The sequence below is a fragment of the Colletotrichum destructivum genome, chromosome 8 (assembly GCF_034447905.1).
Source record: "Colletotrichum destructivum chromosome 8, complete sequence".
Lineage (NCBI taxonomy): Eukaryota > Fungi > Ascomycota > Sordariomycetes > Glomerellales > Glomerellaceae > Colletotrichum > Colletotrichum destructivum.
Genome location: NC_085903.1, coordinates 2,193,850 through 2,210,246, shown reverse-complemented (window position 1 = coordinate 2,210,246; position 16,397 = coordinate 2,193,850). Strand labels below are relative to the sequence as shown.

At 56.8% G+C, this 16,397-nt stretch overlaps 9 protein-coding genes across 9 annotated transcripts; 3 read left to right on the top strand and 6 right to left on the bottom strand.

Moving 5' to 3' along the window:
• Positions 1 to 297: 297 nt before the first annotated feature.
• On the top strand, positions 298 to 1,190 carry CDEST_12536 (uncharacterized protein; the record flags this gene model as incomplete). The annotated part of the gene is made up of 2 exons (XM_062928692.1): positions 298 to 583; positions 685 to 1,190. The coding sequence occupies 2 exons, from the start codon at positions 298 to 300 to the stop codon at positions 1,188 to 1,190; spliced, it is 792 nt and encodes a 263-aa protein (XP_062784743.1).
• A 478-nt stretch (positions 1,191 to 1,668) lies between these two features.
• CDEST_12535 (uncharacterized protein) lies at positions 1,669 to 2,961 on the top strand. Its single transcript, XM_062928691.1, has one exon. The coding sequence runs from the start codon at positions 2,526 to 2,528 to the stop codon at positions 2,865 to 2,867; it is 342 nt and encodes a 113-aa protein (XP_062784742.1). The 5' UTR covers positions 1,669 to 2,525; the 3' UTR covers positions 2,868 to 2,961.
• Positions 2,037 to 4,450, bottom strand: CDEST_12533 (uncharacterized protein). The gene is made up of 3 exons (XM_062928689.1): positions 4,109 to 4,450; positions 3,966 to 4,036; positions 2,037 to 3,881 (listed from the first exon to the last, which is right to left on the bottom strand). Exons 1-3 carry the CDS (start codon positions 4,157 to 4,159, stop codon positions 3,740 to 3,742), a joined length of 264 nt encoding a protein of 87 aa, XP_062784740.1. The 5' UTR covers positions 4,160 to 4,450; the 3' UTR covers positions 2,037 to 3,739.
• Positions 2,926 to 3,138, top strand: CDEST_12534 (uncharacterized protein; the record flags this gene model as incomplete). The annotated part of the gene is made up of 1 exon (XM_062928690.1): positions 2,926 to 3,138. The coding sequence occupies one exon, from the start codon at positions 2,926 to 2,928 to the stop codon at positions 3,136 to 3,138; it is 213 nt and encodes a 70-aa protein (XP_062784741.1).
• Positions 4,451 to 5,112: 662 nt separating the features above from the next.
• On the bottom strand, positions 5,113 to 5,428 carry CDEST_12532 (uncharacterized protein; the record flags this gene model as incomplete). The annotated part of the gene is made up of 2 exons (XM_062928688.1): positions 5,113 to 5,150; positions 5,281 to 5,428. 2 exons carry the CDS (start codon positions 5,426 to 5,428, stop codon positions 5,113 to 5,115), a joined length of 186 nt encoding a protein of 61 aa, XP_062784739.1.
• A 1,183-nt stretch (positions 5,429 to 6,611) lies between these two features.
• CDEST_12531 (Putative thioredoxin reductase, pyridine nucleotide-disulfide oxidoreductase, class-II, active) lies at positions 6,612 to 8,546 on the bottom strand. The gene is made up of 3 exons (XM_062928687.1): positions 7,928 to 8,546; positions 7,762 to 7,824; positions 6,612 to 7,691 (listed from the first exon to the last, which is right to left on the bottom strand). Exons 1-3 carry the CDS (start codon positions 7,944 to 7,946, stop codon positions 6,781 to 6,783), a joined length of 993 nt encoding a protein of 330 aa, XP_062784738.1. The 5' UTR covers positions 7,947 to 8,546; the 3' UTR covers positions 6,612 to 6,780.
• Positions 8,547 to 9,625: 1,079 nt separating this feature from the next.
• Positions 9,626 to 11,118, bottom strand: CDEST_12530 (Putative Pma1 stabilization in the golgi family protein). Its single transcript, XM_062928686.1, has 2 exons — positions 10,453 to 11,118; positions 9,626 to 10,391 (listed from the first exon to the last, which is right to left on the bottom strand). Exons 1-2 carry the CDS (start codon positions 10,880 to 10,882, stop codon positions 9,628 to 9,630), a joined length of 1,194 nt encoding a protein of 397 aa, XP_062784737.1. The 5' UTR covers positions 10,883 to 11,118; the 3' UTR covers positions 9,626 to 9,627.
• Positions 11,119 to 11,650: 532 nt separating this feature from the next.
• CDEST_12529 (uncharacterized protein) lies at positions 11,651 to 12,238 on the bottom strand (the record flags this gene model as incomplete). The annotated part of the gene is made up of 1 exon (XM_062928685.1): positions 11,651 to 12,238. One exon carries the CDS (start codon positions 12,236 to 12,238, stop codon positions 11,651 to 11,653), a length of 588 nt encoding a protein of 195 aa, XP_062784736.1.
• Positions 12,239 to 12,651: 413 nt separating this feature from the next.
• CDEST_12528 (Putative GNAT domain, Helicase domain, tRNA(Met) cytidine acetyltransferase TmcA) lies at positions 12,652 to 16,358 on the bottom strand (the record flags this gene model as incomplete). The annotated part of the gene is made up of 4 exons (XM_062928684.1): positions 12,652 to 13,097; positions 13,152 to 15,941; positions 16,011 to 16,196; positions 16,258 to 16,358. The coding sequence occupies 4 exons, from the start codon at positions 16,356 to 16,358 to the stop codon at positions 12,899 to 12,901; spliced, it is 3,276 nt and encodes a 1,091-aa protein (XP_062784735.1). The 3' UTR covers positions 12,652 to 12,898.
• Between the last annotated feature and the right edge of the window lie 39 nt (positions 16,359 to 16,397).

Here is a 16,397-nt window from a genome sequence, read left to right as displayed (position 1 = left end):
CTTGTAAGGTCATCTTGGGGGGCGCAGCCAGTCCCAGAAACCTGTCTGGTCAAGCTTCCCGCAGTGTGATTTGCAGGGGGATGAGGCACCGATCAGGGGTGAGAATCCATCGCAGCCAATCTCCCCGCAAATCGCAGGATGCAACGCCCGAGCGTGGTCTTGGAGGGGTGAAGGGGTGTGGGACAGCCAAATGTTTACATATTTACCAGTCAGTGTCTCTTCGTGTGTTGGACAGGTGCGTACCCGTTCCTGTTCTTCGTCATCCGACCTATCGTCGACACGTCACAGCAAACGACAATGCACGCGCCGCGCTGGCTTCTCGCAACGATCCCGCTGATCGCGTTTGCGTCCGGGCAGAAGTGCTACTGGCCCGACGGCGGAGAGGCGACGTCGGTCGTGGCATGTCCTGTAGCCGGCGGCACCGAAGCGGCATCGTGCTGCTTCCGGAACCACTATTGTATGAGCAACGGCCTCTGCTTTTCCAAGACCGAGTTGAGTTTCTACCGTGGCGCCTGTACGGACCAGGACTGGACGACAAGCGGTTGCCCCAAGTACTGCGACAAGGAAGACATCGTGGGTGGAGGTAATAATGACGATCCCCCTTTCTCTTCGCACCAGTCTGCGTGTTGATCGCAGGAACAAAAACAAAAAAGTGGACGCGATGGCTAACGGTCCGCTTCGCAGTTCCCGGCCGCCACGCCGGCATTGCAAAATGCGAGGAAAACAAATATGCTTGCCAAAGAACGAGCAACTGCGCAAACTATACTTTCGGGGTACCTGCGGGAGTGATGCTGCTCAACCAGTACTTGCAATCAGACATCGGCGGCTCTGCGACGCCAACAGCAACGGCGGCGGTGAGTAGCACTACCGGCGAAGCCAGCGCTGCGACATGCCCATCGACAACGACGGCGGCGGCGGCCAGCAGCGGAATCTCAACGGGCGCGGCGGCGGGCATTGGCGTGGGCATCGGTGCTCCGTTGGCTCTTGCAATTGGAGTTCTCACGGTCTTGCTCTTGCGCGAGAAGAAGAAGACGAGGGCGGCGTTGTCGGCGCAGACACCCGCCGGAACCGCGCCAACGTCGCCGTGGGCCAAGTCGGAACGGACAGCGTACGCGCCTGTCGAGATCCAGACACAGACTCAGCCGCCCGAACTACCCAGCAACCACCAAGGCAGACACGAGCTCTCTTGATGGGGTTTTGACGAGGTGAAAAAGGTGGAAGCGGCACCATCTTAACGATTCTTGAGATGTCTCGGCGGATAGTGAAGGCCGACGGACATCAGATCACTAGCGGGGGGGGATGAAGCCGTATTCGGTCATGTTTCAGCATTTCCTGTAGATGACCATCTTGCCGAACCATCGAAAGACCAGGGTAGAATCGTCGCTCCAGGAACATGGAATTGGGGGGTTGATGGACACGAGCAAGGAAGATGGTGATGACGGAGATGGAGTTGAGCGGGAAGCAGGGTGTGGTCCGGCAGCGACGGGGTTGCCTTTCTGCTGGTGCGCCACTGCGGACGCCCGGCTGCTATGGGATTGGCCAAATACAGAATGGTCCCGCCCGGTGGGATGAACGCCTGCACGGACCAGTCGCCATGCCACTTCTCATCTTCCTTCTAGAATTAATAATACAGAGGACGGATATAGGCACCTAGTTACAGTACCTAGGTTTGATTTCCCAACCGTCACACACGCAAGTAACAGTTTACGTGCAGGTAGAGAATGGCTTTGCGAGAAATATATATGATGACATGCTCTACTTCCCTTGGACGATCTCAAGCACTCGACATTGAACCAGCATGTCTGGGGCGATGTCCGGTTGGGGATTACACTGCCTGCCATCTCCATCCCAAAATCGATGTTTTCTTTACAGGCGACAGCCATCTTATTCAATTCAGACGCAGTCCCGCCATGTAAAATCACCATGCCGTGTGACTTTAAGAGCACGCTTGCAAGATGCAGACTGGCCGAACAAGACAAATGGCGTGTTCTCACTATTCTACTCCCTACTGTTGCCTGGGCACACTATTATTAGGTCTGTATTTCCCTAAATAGCCCACGCTGTCGGACGATGCGCCCGCGAGTTGCGACAAGCGTCATGTCAAGTTTGAACAACGCATCCCACTCCTTGCTGGGCAAAGGATCCCAAGCCAGCGCCACCTGTCTCGTCGGGCCAGTCTTGAAACAAGCTTGTAAGCGCAGCCCGTCTATCGTGGCGTGAACCGACCCGAACCGTCGCCTGCAGCCGTGCCGTCCTGGATCGGGCCCGTCCTCTCCAACACCTCTGTTAAAACCACGGCTCCATCAAATAGACCCCGGCCACGAGAACCTCACTCACGATGCTGCCGCCCTTGACCCCGGTCTTGTCACGTGCTTGTTTACCCACTTGGCGAATCCTTCCTCTCTCAGCCGCTGTCAGCACTACATATTGTTGTTCCCTGTCGTGATTAGAAGCGCAATTTTTCTTTGCCCAAAATTTACTGCCTCTTACGCCTGTTGTGCGACCTCACTCATGTCGATGACAGAATGACTGATCAAATTCACCCCCAGCACCAGAGTCGGTGGGAGCAGCCGGACCAACCGGGTCTCGAGGCGGCGCCCCCAAACCCGATCCGTTACTCCACCGCGCCGATCCCGTACAACCCCCCGACCGAAGTCCGGAGTCCCGGCGAAAAGACAGTATGGTCAACAACCCAGCCGTACCCGGCCCAGTCACCTCCGCAATCCGGGAGACGTCGAATTCTCGGCCTTACCGTACCCGTCTTCTGGGGCATCGTCATCGCGCTCGTCCTCGTCCTTGCCGGAGGAATCGCCGGCGGTGTCGCCGGCGGCTTGGCGGCCCAGAAAAGCAATAGCTCATCGACGTAAGCACGGAAAGTCGAATTACGACATCCTCAAGGTCTACGTGCCCGCCTTCGAGGACTGCATGGCCCTGTGCGCCGCCCACAACCAGGCCTACAACAGGAACCTCGCCAACGGCGCCGTCGTCAGCGCCGGCGGCTACTGCCGCTCCGTCGCCATGATCAAGCTGCCCGGGGAGTACTGCTACCTGAAGAATGGGACCGGCAAGATGGACACGCAGGGGCACCCCAAGGACTTCATCAGCGCCGTCGTCATCTCCGGTCTGCCGGTCGCGTGAGGGTTGACGTACGTGCCGGAGGTGTTGGCGGAGATGGAAACGGAAACCCAGTCGAAAACAGCGCTCGTCTCACTCGATACGGTGCTGAATCACTGACCTAATGATTAATTACTCTGAACCCTCTGTCGTTATCCCAAGAAACGCTAACCCGGCTTTGGGAAGCCTAGAAGTTATGGCACCTGGTCCAACGCAGTGAGCGACCTTTTGTAGTCGTCTTCGGACAGCAGTCGGCTGGCAGCGACAGTTCTTCGTAGTGATTCAACAGAAGCTGTGGGTCTCTCGAAATGTCGAGCCCTTCGAACCGTGATATGAGGCCGGTGTCGCCAGTCCTTTGTGTAGGACGCAAGGCAGGTCCGACAGTCCACCTCGAACCCAAGTGGACGGTGAGAACCTAGGTCAGGCAGACGCGTCACGGTTCCGTCACAGAATGGCACGCGCACCATATCAGTTCTTGTCATACTCGCCATTCTTCTAGGGGCTTGCCAGTTGCCCCAATCCGTCGCTCGAAGCCAGCACGGTACCCCCCTGTCATCAGATCCCCCAAAATCACAAAACACCGTCTTCGTCCTGTAATCGCCAGTGGGCGCCAAAAAGTCAGGGCTCACTTCTTGCCGGAGCTGCCGGAGCCGGAGCCGTAGCCGGAAGAGCTCCTCTCGCCGCTGGACGAGGTGTAGGTCGAGCCGCCGGCGCCGTCGTTGTAGTAGGTGCTGCCATTGGGGTTAGAGTAGTAGTACGATCCATCGCTGGGGCAAATTAATTTACTCATCAGCTTCCCCTTCGTCTGCACGAAACCTCAGACCCCGGACGACTTGCGATTAGGAACTCACGTGTTGGAGTAGTGGTACGAGTTGGGGTTGGACGCGCTGCTGCCGTAGTCACGGGCGCAGTAGTGGTTGCCCTATTGCTCCAGTCAGTCCACCGCTCGCCTTGTCGCGGGCACAGTCGCTCGGCGGTTTCGGAGAAGTCGTACCTGGCTGTTGGTGCCGGAGCTCTTGTACTCGTATCCCTGACCGCTGGGCATCTTGGCTATCTTCTTGTTGTCTCAAAGCTGGAGGAAGGTTTGGCGATTGGTGACTGGTAGTTGGTGCAGATTTGTTGCTTGTGAAGACATTTGGGGAAAGGGAGAAAAGGAGAGGTGAAGGCATTCAGAGGATGGATGAGATGTTATCTAGGCGCAATAGCAGGTACCCGCCGGGTCTCTTCCCCTCCCACTCCCACTCCCCCGCGTTGAGAGTTGATTGTCTGTGGAGTGGGGATTGCCAGATGTGAAGTAACTTTTGGCTTACAGTACCGTAGGAGGGAATTATGTGATTTACTCAGGCGGGGCTTTAAGCCCAAGTGAGACATAACCCCCGCTGAACGTTTTGACCATCAAAGCACCTTGTTGGTCAGGATTGGACAATCACGGCAGGTTTTCCGTAGAGAGGAAGATGCTCAAAAGCAGGCATGAGCCTAGGCATAGTTGCTTCTTTAAGATGCCATCTTGGAGAAGACGGGAGCGTTCATACTTACATGTGTTGTGCAGACAGACACCATCGTAAGAGTTGCCAAGGGGATTTCCTAGCAAGTCCGTAAATAGTCCCAAGGTGCCAGCTACAACTGAATAAACACAAAGAGAAGCACATGGGTGCCATGACTTGAAGTCACCCACAAAGTTCAATATTGAATCATGCTCCTGCGTTGTTTTACACGGTAAACACAAGCAGCATGGATCAAAGGGATCGGGCTTTGCTCCAGTTGCGAGGAATTGCTGAGACCCCTTTCTCTGCATGGTACCACGCATCAGAGACCCAGCCACTTGGGATCCTGAAATCATACACGGTATCTCATCTGGCTCTTATCCCAAGGCAAGTACAACCCGAAAATCAAATATGATAAAAACCAGACAGGCTATAGGTATCCCAATCGCATTGAATTCGTTCAAAAAGTACCGACCTTGTTAGATCATCGTTCGATTCCCCCATCCACACAAATCTAATCGTCGTCATCTTCGTCGTCGCCGTCGTCAGACCCTTGGGGTCGTTATTTCATGCCGACACTTGGTTGTGTACACGAGTCAGCCATGGCCAAGGAAGTGCGGACGCCCATCCATCTCATATGTCCTATCGTAATCCCCGTAGAAGAGCTTTTGGGAAGGGAAACATACTTCTTGCCGTACCCAGAACACGTTCGGTATCCGCTGGCCGAGGTATACATCGATCCGCTGCCGCTGCCGGAATATTCGCTGCCGCCAGTCGGATTGGAATAGCGAGGCGACCCGTTCCTGTCCCGTAAAGCCCACGTCAGACATGACCGCGGGGGTGGGGGAGCGCTCTAAGGATCGAGAACTCACGTGTCCGAGTACCGGTACGATGCCGGATTCGAGGAGCTACTGCCGTAGTCGCGGGCGCAGGTGTAATGGGTACCCTATTTAGTTTCCCCCGCAGTGAGTTTCCGCGGTTCCAACGATAACTCCCGAAGCAGCGGGGAAGGAAGAAGCAAGTTTCGGCGGGGAGAGAGGGGTAAAGGGGGTTTAGATACCTGGCTGTTGGGTCCAGAGCTCTTGTACGTGTAGTTGCTGTTACTTGGCATATCGGCGGTCTGCAAGTTGGATCTATGCCTTTTTACAGTCTGTCTTCTCTGAGATACCGCAAGTCGAATTCAGGTCATTGGAGGGATGATGGTGATGGTGTTGATGAGGAAGGGAGCGAGCGCGAGAGCATCACATCCGTCGCAGAGTGGAGATGGGAACAGGTGAGAACTTAAATAGGTACATTTAGTACTAAGGAGGAAAACACACTTCAGGCACACATGGGCTGATCACGGCGATGCGTCTTTATTTCGAAACGGCGCCTTTTTACCCCGCCTTGTGAGAAGAGAGAGAGAGGGAGGGAGGGAGGGAGAGACATCTGGTTGAACTGAACAGACGGAGACGACGGGGCCGCACTGCGGCTGCACCATGGAAAGCTTCTCTTTCTCGCATGGGCCGAGCAGGACAAGAGGAGAATGCATGCGCTGGCAGACCGGGTTATGCATTTTGGGCCCTGGCTTCTGGCCATTAGGTATCGTCTCTTCAGCTTCATGTGGGGGGGACCGAGCTTGGGAGTACTTCAGGCGTGTTGGACGAGAAGAGCCCGATAGGTGGAGGGGAGGGGACGGGTGGAACGGGGGAGAAGGTGATGCTGCCATAGGGGGAAGCTCGGAAGATCAGAGCTGTTAGAGAAAGTTGGGATGACAAGACCACCACCACCTAGAGATTTGTGATTAGGGAAGCAGCGGCTCTTCAAATAATACATGGCGTTGCAGTCCCCCAGCCGATGACGTGAAGTATGCGACATCCGACCAAGGCTAAGCATGGGAAGACGTAACATCCAAGTGTGGGCGAAGCCCGGTCATAAGTAGTCGGGTGTTTTCGCCATCACGAAATAAATATCTCCGAGATCTGCTTCGGTGCGGCTCGGACCTGGATCCGAGGAAGAACCCCCGCCGGCAACCCCTGTTTCTTTAGGTACGCTTGAATTCAAAAGTCTATTTTCTTCTCCCTCCTTCTCCCGCACGTCTTGTCTACATCTAGTCTAGTAGAAAAGGCGTTTCTATGCTCATTAAGGGGTAGGAAAGCAGCTCTAAATCCCCAATTTCAACTCAAAGGTGATGGTGACCTAGTCACTGGGGGTTGTTGTTGGGGTCCTTGGGGTCGCCGTCCTCGAGCTCGGCGAGGTACTTCTCGGCGTCCATGGCAGCCATGCAGCCGGTGCCGGCGCTCGTGATGGCCTGCCTGTACCTCTTGTCCTGGACGTCACCGGCGGCGAAGACGCCCTCGATGTTGGTCAGGGGCGTGCCGGGCTTGGTGACGACGTAGCCCTCGTCGTCGGTCTCGAGCTGGCCCTTGACGAGGGCGGTGGCGGGCTCGTGGCCGATGGCGTAAAAGAGACCGTTGGCCTCGAGGGTCTCCTCGGCGCCCGTGACGGTGTCCTTGACGACGAGGTGGCTCATGAGGCCATCGTCGCCGCCCTTGATCTCCTTGCCGGCCGAGTTCCAGCGCACCGTGACCTTGTCGTTGCTGAGCAGGCGCTTGGCCATGATCTGCGAGGCGCGGAGCACGTCGCGGCGCACGAGGACGGTGACGTGGCTGCCGTACTTGGTCAGGTACAGGGCCTCCTCGGCGGCCGAGTCGCCGCCGCCGATGACGACGAGGTGCTTGTTGCGGAAGATGGGCACGGCGCCGTCGCACACGGCGCAAGCGGACACGCCATTTTGCCAGTACTTCTCCTCACCGGGCAGGTTCAGGCGCTTGGCCGAGGCGCCAGTGGCCAGGATGATGGAGTCGGCGGTGTGGGTCTCGTCGGGGGAGAACTCGGTCGAGTACTTGAAGGGGCGCGACGAGAGGTCGAGCTTGGAGACGGTGTCGGTGATGACTTCGGTGCCGAAGCGGACGGATTGCTTCTTCATGTTCTCCATGAGCTCGCCGCCCATGATGCCCTTGGGGAAACCGGGGAAGTTCTCGACGTCGGTCGTCGTCGTGAGCTGGCCGCCGGCGGCGATGCCGTTGGCCATGAAGCCCTCGTAGAGCACGGCTGAACGAGGATGGGTCAGTCGATGATGTTCTCTGGGTTGAGGACGAGAGTAGGGCAAGAGGAAACTTACGCTTCAGCTCAGCGCGCGCCAAGTAGACAGCGGCGGTGTGGGCAGCAGGCCCAGAGCCAATGACTGCGTGAACGTGTCAGTAAGGAAGAGGTGCATTGCAAAGTGAGGCCGTCGTGGCCCGATCTTTTGGGGAGGCGGCGACGGCGGCGGCAGCGGCATGACATACTGACAACCTTGCTATGCATATTGCGGGCACTAGTCTTCAAATCGACAGGATTTGCAGTGTTCTTCTTGAGGGAGGTGGTGGCTGCGGCAAAAGAAAGTCCTGTCGCGCTCGAGCGGAGAATTGTTCGTCTAAAGGTTGAGGAGAACAGTTTGGCGGTGATATGCGCGTTTGGAACACGCACTTCCCTTCTATGATGGCGGGGTATCAGAAAAGAAGAGATTATATGTACCGGCGGAGGGGGGGCAGGGCGGGGGGCGTGTACGGTGTGAGAGGGGTGGAGGGGCAAGCGGCGATGGAGACGGGCCTGCCTGCGGGCTTTTGTTTCCAATGTTCCAATAGCTGCTATCGTCGACGGTAGACCCAGGTATGATGTGCTACAGAAGGCCAGGCGGTATCAGGGATGGCTTCTCAGTGGCCGGCGCTCGGCTCGAAAGTGGACAAGCAACGTGTCTGCGACTGGATTTCTAATGGTGCCGGGATCTGCTGATGATGCTATGCTGTTGTTGCTCTTACACACTCACAATCTCACACGCATCCACACACACACTGTTGAGTGACTGTGCTGGTATCCGTAGTATAGTCTGTTGCTGGGCTTCCGTGGTGGATTCCAGAATTCCAGAAATTTTCGAGCCAAGTCGCGCGATTCAGGGCCACCCACGCAATGCGCGATCGGAGAGCCGTCATTGCCCGCCATGCCATACTATGCCTTAGCTGGCTGGCTTATCTAAGCACCGAGTCACCCTGGTCCACAACGGGCGTTGCGTCTCCACTTGCCGAGGCTCCTCCGAGTGGCGCGACTCGGTGCTCCGAGCAATAACGGCGCCATCTTCACATCTTCACAGCCAGCCCGGTGTCCGGGCGCCGACTGCCGAGTTCTACAAGGGTTCTCTTCTCGTGCTGCAGCATCTTATCAATCGTATCACTGAGCTCCAGTATTTGGAATACCGCACTGCTGACGTCAACGAACCTTCACCGGGGCGGAAGGCCTAGACTCTGGCCAAAGACCTAACTCGGCCGCGTTTGGCAGCACTCTGCAAACTAGCTTGGGGGCCATCACCAGTGGGGGGCTTTGCTCTCCATCCTTTTCATATAGTAACCCTCGCCCTCGGCCAACGTTTCTCGAACATGACGAAGAACGGAATACTCAGCACCCTCTGATCAGAATGTTAGGACCGTAACCCATCGACGCAGTTTCGCCGAGCTTTTGCTTGCTGAGTACACTCACGCAATACGCCAGGAAGAAAAGTTTAATGTCGACTACTCCAAGACCGAGAAAACGCTTTGCTCGTACTACATATTTCCAAAGCGTCTTCGATGTCAAATGAAGAGCAGTCTGGATTCGTAGCAGTCACCTAAAATGCCTGAGATTCGATGTTTGAATAGGTGAGTCGCCTCCTAAGCAACTCAATTTTTATAATATCGAACGCGGCGGCACCGCAAAGTCTACCCTGAGCCTAACAACCCCTCTTCTACACTATTCGTTGACGCAAATTCAAACCACCAATATTCGTTCATGGCTTCATTGTTGTTACATATTACCTAAAATATATGCAGCCCCAACCTGTCGTCCATGGAGCTCGCGTCGTCTAGATATCGTGGCACGACTCTCTCCTCGAATTACATGACATTCCTTTTGAAAAGTTTTGTTACACATGATCTCCTGTCTCGCCATCGCGCACCGAGCCGCGACGCTTCCCCGCCTAATACCTCTCCCTGTCCTGCCTCCTCAGCTCCTCTCGGAAGGCGTTGCCGCCTTGCGCACCGTGGTCCGGGAAGTGGGTGGACGTCGGGCTGCCCGCAAGACTACCGAGCGCGTCGCTGTCCCTCCTAGGACGGCCGGCGGACTGCTGCTGGTGCTGGCTGTCGAGAGGTTCGTCGCGGTATACGTAGCCGCCGTCGGGGCTCATATCACGCTGCTGGCGGAGCTGGATGCCGCGGTCCTTGCGGCTGCGCGGGAAGACGCTCTGGCGCACGCGGGCGCCAAGGCGCTGCGCGCGCGACTTTCCGACGCCGTAGCCGTGGCGCGAGCGACTCATAACGTTCCCGATGCCGATCTGTCGGGCGCGGCGGTTCCAGAGGCAGCCGCCAATGACGGCGAGAATGACGACGCCGAAGACGGTCGGCAGTGCGATGTACAGCTCGGCGCCCTTGGGCATCCGGGAGGTCTCGGGGTGAAACTGCGGGCGCCTGGCGACGACAACGCGGGGGCCCGTGATGTCCTTCTGCGCGATGTTATCGATGGTGTACGACATGAGGAGCTCGATGGTGGCGTTCTCCTGGCCCGCGTGGATGAGGTTCTTGCTGACGTGCCAGGCGTAGTAGCCCCACGCGCCCGGGTTGGTCTTGTCCGAGTCGGCGTTGAGGACGATGTCGCCGACCTTCGTGCCGTTGACCTCCTTACCCTGGATCTTGACGTGGACGTTGGTCTTGTTGCCCTTGATGAGCACGGTGGGGTCCCAGGTCACTGGAAGTGGTTAGCATGCTGCTTCTCCTTTTGTGCGAGACGAAGGGGAGTCGTCAAATACCGTAGTAAGTCCCGTCGACGTAGAGCTGACTGCCTCTGACGGGATCACAAAAAGGCGAGAAATCTCCCTTCGTATTGCTGCAGGGGGCGAAAGCTCCAGCGCCATTCTTGTGGTTGGCGGTAGCCAATGGCGGACTGCCAGTGCTCGTGCTGACGTGGAGGCGGTAGTCGACGAAGGTGAAGACGCTACCTGTCAGTGCGTTGGGCGCAGCGAACTCGAGGGTCGGAGTGCCGGAGACAGTCGTCGGGACGGGGGTGACGGTGGTCGGGACACCCTTGTTGTTGACGCTGACCCAAGCAGCCGTGGGAGCGAGGACATCGGCACGGGCGACAAGGCTCGGTGCGGGGACGGCGGCAACGCCCCGGAGGAGGAGGACGACCGAAGCGACGACGTTCAAGGCATGCATCGTGACGACGGGCCCGTAAGGCATGGGAGTTTTTGGAGACGAGGGATGCGTCGAGGTCAACCCGCCTGAATCAAACAAAAGGGTATACGATTTCGAATGACAGGCGTTTCCCGTTGCGGCAAGGTCAATTGACGGCTCAAGATCCCATCTACGGTGGATGAGTAGTTCGCGATTAAGGGCGAGGATGAGGGCGAGGGAGAGAGAAGGTAGGAGATGGGATGATGTTTACACGGGACGAACGGGAAATGTGAGAAATGTCATCCCCCAGGTCGCGCGCAGAGACGACGTGCATGATCCCTCCAGCTCTCGGTGGATGGCCTGGGCGCGCTGTTGGGGGCGTTGTATTGGTTGTCTACAGGGGAACGACTCCACTGCTGAGATTGGCTCTCCCGTCAAAAACAGGCTTAAATGGCGCCGCAGGGCTGGGCTGACAAGAGCTAAATAAACCCTGCCGAGTTGCCGGCAAGAAACATTCTCTTGGATCCTCAGACCAATCCCGTTCGAGCCGTTAAGGTAATCGTGCTGTACCAACCAACCCAACAACAGGATACAACACAGCTTCATGACCTCACCTGGTTCTCATTCTGTCGATGATGAAGAATGTTGATAACTTATTAGCCATGATAAGCAAAGGGTGCGCTTAATTCAACGCTCTTACTCCCGCACGGTATTGCGAGTCAAATTTGGCTCCTGGTCCTTCCGAACCCGTTACTCATTTATCCGCGACGGCATGCCCCCCCAAGTCGGCGCATCCTCTGCACAATATATATCGCCTTGCCCCTGGCGGTCGCCTCAGTGCGGCATCATCATGGGTCCGTTGAAATCCCTCTGCCTCCAAGCAGGCACCCCGACTGGCGGCGAACGCGTTGGGATCTTGATTCCTCCAGCGTGCTCCTGCTGGGGTGTGACTGTCCCGTTCGTTTCCCGATCCTCCCGACCCCTATGCCGCCCCTGAATCTGTCCAGAGCCCTCGTCGGGCCGCCCGTCCAAGATGACGACGGGGACATTGCGCTGATGCGGCCGACCGACCTCCAACGGGTCCTGGAAACCCTGCGGTCTCGTCCTCTTCTTCAGGCCCAGCTTAATGCGCTGCGCCTCGATCTTGTCGGCGTCCGTTCTCGTGTCAGCCGGCGTCAGGTCCATCTCCGCCTTGATTCGGTGACCGGGGCACTGCTCGTTGGGGCACCGCCCGGGCTGGATCTCCAGCTTGACCTCGCCGTCAAGGAAAGGGCAATTCTTGGCCTTCGGGGTCGAGTCGAGCGGCGTGGTGAAGCCCCATTCGATCTGGCGGTAGCTCCACAGCCAAGCCATGCAGAGATGGTAGTGAATGTGCCTATGTAGGCCGCAGCTTTCGCAGAGGGCGATGGTTTCGGTACACATTCTGGGCGTTGCTGGTGCTGGCGGTACGACCAGCTCGCGCAGCTGATTCAGAATTGTGCCAGTTGAGTTGAATCGCGAGGTAGATCGTCGTAGAGTATCTCGAGGTCTTCGGTACGATAGGACAAAACGTGATTATGAGGTTGGAGTTCGATTGCTGGTGAAAAGGCAGGCAGTTTTCCATCGATGTGTTTCGTGATATGCTCCAAGCTCGATCACCAAAGAGGTAGAACGGTAGGTACCTGTGGAAAAGAGTCGGCTAGCAAAGCAAGAAACTCAAGTGACGGGCTGGGTTGGCGGACGAAGGAAAGAGGTATCGTTGCTGCTGCTGGTATTCGAGTGGAAGGAAGGTGCGAGGGAGGGCAGCTTAGTTCCTTCTTCGTTAGCTGCTTGAAAATCAAGGCTCCTCCGGTCCTGTCAAACATCAACCGCATTCACCAGATCCACGAGAGACCTTATGGAATTTTATCAGACAACAAACCACCGTTCCTCTGTGCCAACTGGAAACAATAAACTTGTCAAAATTTGAACAAAAAAGCCGAGCCAACTCCGTACAGAGGCACCCCCTATGTCAAATGTCAGGAACAAACCCCATTATATCCTTCTCTCAGTTTAGAATGCTTTTACACTTTTGTTTACCGATACCGACCGCATCCCACCCTTTTAGTCTCTGTCCTTCTTGGACTTCTTAGCCTTCTTGTGAGACTTCTTCTCCCCAAGGGCCTCGTCGTATATCTCCGCCGCCGTCGGTCCCGCCTTGCGCTTTGACTTGCCCGTCTTGATGCTGACAACCCCCGACTTGCCCTCCTTGATGGCCTGCTCTGCCTCTGCCCATGCGGGAGCATCGCCGTCGACTTCATATCTGGAACAAGGTTAGCTTAGAACGTTCCGAGGGTCGCAAGGAATAAGAACATACTGGTCGAGGGGAAGGGAGTCGATAAGCTCACGCTGCTTCTTCCGCAGCTTGGCCAGAGCCTCGTCGCCTCCCTCTTCGAGCTCGTCCTCGAGAGACGTCTCAAGCGGAGCAAATCTCTTGTCCACAACCTCGTCGTCATGCGCGCCCGACGCATTCTCCTGGCTGACACCAATGGTATTGGCCCTGGGCAGCTCGGCCTCGGCGGCAGCGTTGACCAAGCTGCCAAAGTGGGCCGTGATCTTGCGCAGAATCTTGATGAACATAGCCAGAAGTTGCGAAGACGGGAGAGACAGCTCCTGGGAGATGATATCCATATCCTTCCTTTGCAGACCGATGGCCAACAGAATAGCCTGCTGAACACCCGTCAACTTGATATCGCCCTTGAGCTTGCCCGTGAAGTACAGGCTGGCCAGGGTAGGGACGAGGTCAAGGATGACGTGGTAGTCTAACATATTGTTGGCGTAAGACTCGAGACGCTTCAGGTCGAAAGGTGTCAGGAGCCTGTCGAGCTCGACCTTGGTCAGAGCCGTAGGCTCAGTGCCATCGAGCTTCGCGCCGGCGTTGGCCGACTCGTCGATGCTGAGCGCAACCACAGACTGGAACTCTCGGAACTGGTACGAGAGCAGCGACTGGAACCGCCGCTGGAAATCTCTCGAGAAGGCGCCGAGCCACGATTGGTCTGCGGTGTTCTCCAGAGGCCGGAGCATGACGCACGTGTGCTCGCCCGTCAGGTCGTTGGCCGTTTGCCTAAGGTAGACGGGGGCAAATGAGGCACGTTTCCAGAACTTGTGGAGCTGCTGTGTCAAGCCGTAGCTGACACCGACGTAGTCCAGAGCGGCGGGTCTGATTTCAGAGAATCTCGCAAACAGCGGTGGCAGCTTATTGATGTCTCTGATGTGGACATCGTCTGCGAGCAGGGATGTGTTGGCCAGCTCCGCATCCGTCACCCTCGGCAGCGTCTCCTCCATGGTAAGATCGGCATCCTCGGACAGATTGGTGAACTTTTGCTCGTAAAATTCGGTGAGCAGTTGCAGAGCCTTGGTGCCGTATCCCATCGACACGTACTCCGGGTTCGTGGCTATCCTCACGACACGCGCACCGGACAGGGAGGCGAACTCATCGTCCTGGTACTGCTGGCTCACGAGCCAGGGGATCAAATCGCCGGAAGGCCGTTGTCCTCTGCTCAGGCTGTTGATGACGCTTTGTCTGCTGATCTTACCTTCCAAGGCAACCTGGATGACACAGAGGGGCTCGGGAAGCTTTCCGTCTGATGTCGGCGCAATGAGCACGTAAAGCTCGTGAGCGGGGGCGTCACTCATCAGTTGGAGGTCGTCGGGGGAGTTCTTGTAGTGGCTGGCGACGTAGAGAGCCACCATCTGCTGCAGGAACTTCTCAGGGACAGGGTGGAAAGAGAAGAGGGTATCGCGGTTGACTTTCAGCAGCTCGCACTGGGACGGGTCCGGGCAGCCTTGGCTGCTGGCTTTGGCCTTAGGGAGGGTGGCATCCAGACACAGAAGCTTGTTCAACCACTTTTCGACGGAGTCGCCCTGGGCGTATCTGATGGGTTCCGACAGGGTGATCTCGCGAAGAGAGCGGCTGGCCTGGTGGCTTGAGCCCTGATCCTTGGCCGTCTTGCCCGTGGTGCGGTCAGCAACCTCTGTGTCGTTCTTGGTCTTCGCACCAGGTCTTGACTGCTCCCTCAGCTGCTTGATCAGCTTCAGCGACAACGAACGTCCGGTGCCCTCGTAACCGTTGATGGTGGAGGCCATGAAGACCAGGTAAGGGCCCATGAGCTTGCGGACCAGGGGTAAGGGGATGGCGGCGGCCTCATCGATGACGACCAGCTCTGCCTGGCCCAGAACGTGAGCATCCTGGGGTCTGATGTACTGGATCGTCTGGCGATGCGCCCGGTGAATGTTGACTCTGACGATGGCCTTGTTGAAGTCAGGGTTCGTGGACTGGATGATGGAGTAATCGGCGTGATCAGCGTAGCCGAGCGCATCAAAGCCCTTGAAGACGAACTCGAAGAGAGTCTTCAGGTTCTCGGGCGAGGGGGAAGTGATGAAGATATTGCTGTAGCCGTGTGCTACAGCAGCCGCAACAGCCACACCCATGGCCGCAGACTTTCCACGTCCTCTGGCGGCAGTCAAGGTCACCGTGCTTCTCAGGGTTTTCTCGGCGATGGCGTCCACAAAGGTCAGCAGCGCCTTGGCCTGGTCGACCGTCTTCGCAAGGGTAACCAGGGAGCCGACTGGTTGGGTATCTTGTAGGGCCTCCTTCATGTCCTCCAATTCCTGCTGCGCTTCCGTCTTGACAATGTCCTTGTCGGCCGGCGGCAGTCCCTTGACGTTCTTGCCGCCCGAGATGGGTAGGACGTTCATTTCGTCGTCGATGACGAGACAAGAGTCGCAGCTTCCCAGGGAGAGGATGAAGCGCTCGTTGAAACGGGCAACAACGTCGTCGTGCGCCTCTGTCCGGTATCGCGAGTGGATGTCCATGGACATGGTGTACAGCTGCTTCAAGCTGGTCATACCCTTGAGCAGGAGGACGACCAGACCGCCACCCTCGACCGTCTCAATCGTTCTCGCCAGGATGTTCGGTGTCATGGCCTCGAAGTCTTGCAGAATGCACATGCCAAAGGTGTTTCCGAGCACCTTCTCGGTCTCCTTATAGTAGACATATCGGATGTTGTGAAGGGATACGAAAAGCTCGAAGGGGTCGGACTCGTTGGCTTCGCGGGTGCCGCGCTTGATCTCCTTTTTGATCTTGTTCTCGCGCTTCTTACGGTGACTAGGAAAGAAGCGAAGCTGTCAGCTCGACGCCATGTGTGAGTAAGTGCCTCCCGTAAGGTAATCATACCTGGTGAAGCCCAGGAGCTTGTTCTTGTACGCCCACAGGACAGACTTGTTCTGCTTGATGTCTCGCTGGGACATCAAGTAGTGGAGGTTCACAATGACATCCTTGGCATGGTCTCCGACAACGACAAAGAAGCTTCGCTTCTTCTCCTGCAAGCCGTTGTAAATGAGATTCGGGATCCGCTGGTCTCTGCCGCAAGATCGTCAGCATTACAATTCAATCGCATTGCGAGTTTGGCAGCATGACATACACTGCCTTGCGCGACGACATCTTGGAAAGAGCTCGCAGTTGGCGGGGTAGTGGTGTAAGTTGGCGGCTACAGGCTTGCTGAGGTCGGCGCAAGCTTACCATCGAGAGGCAGACTCGAGGAAATCCAAAAATTTGGCGGAG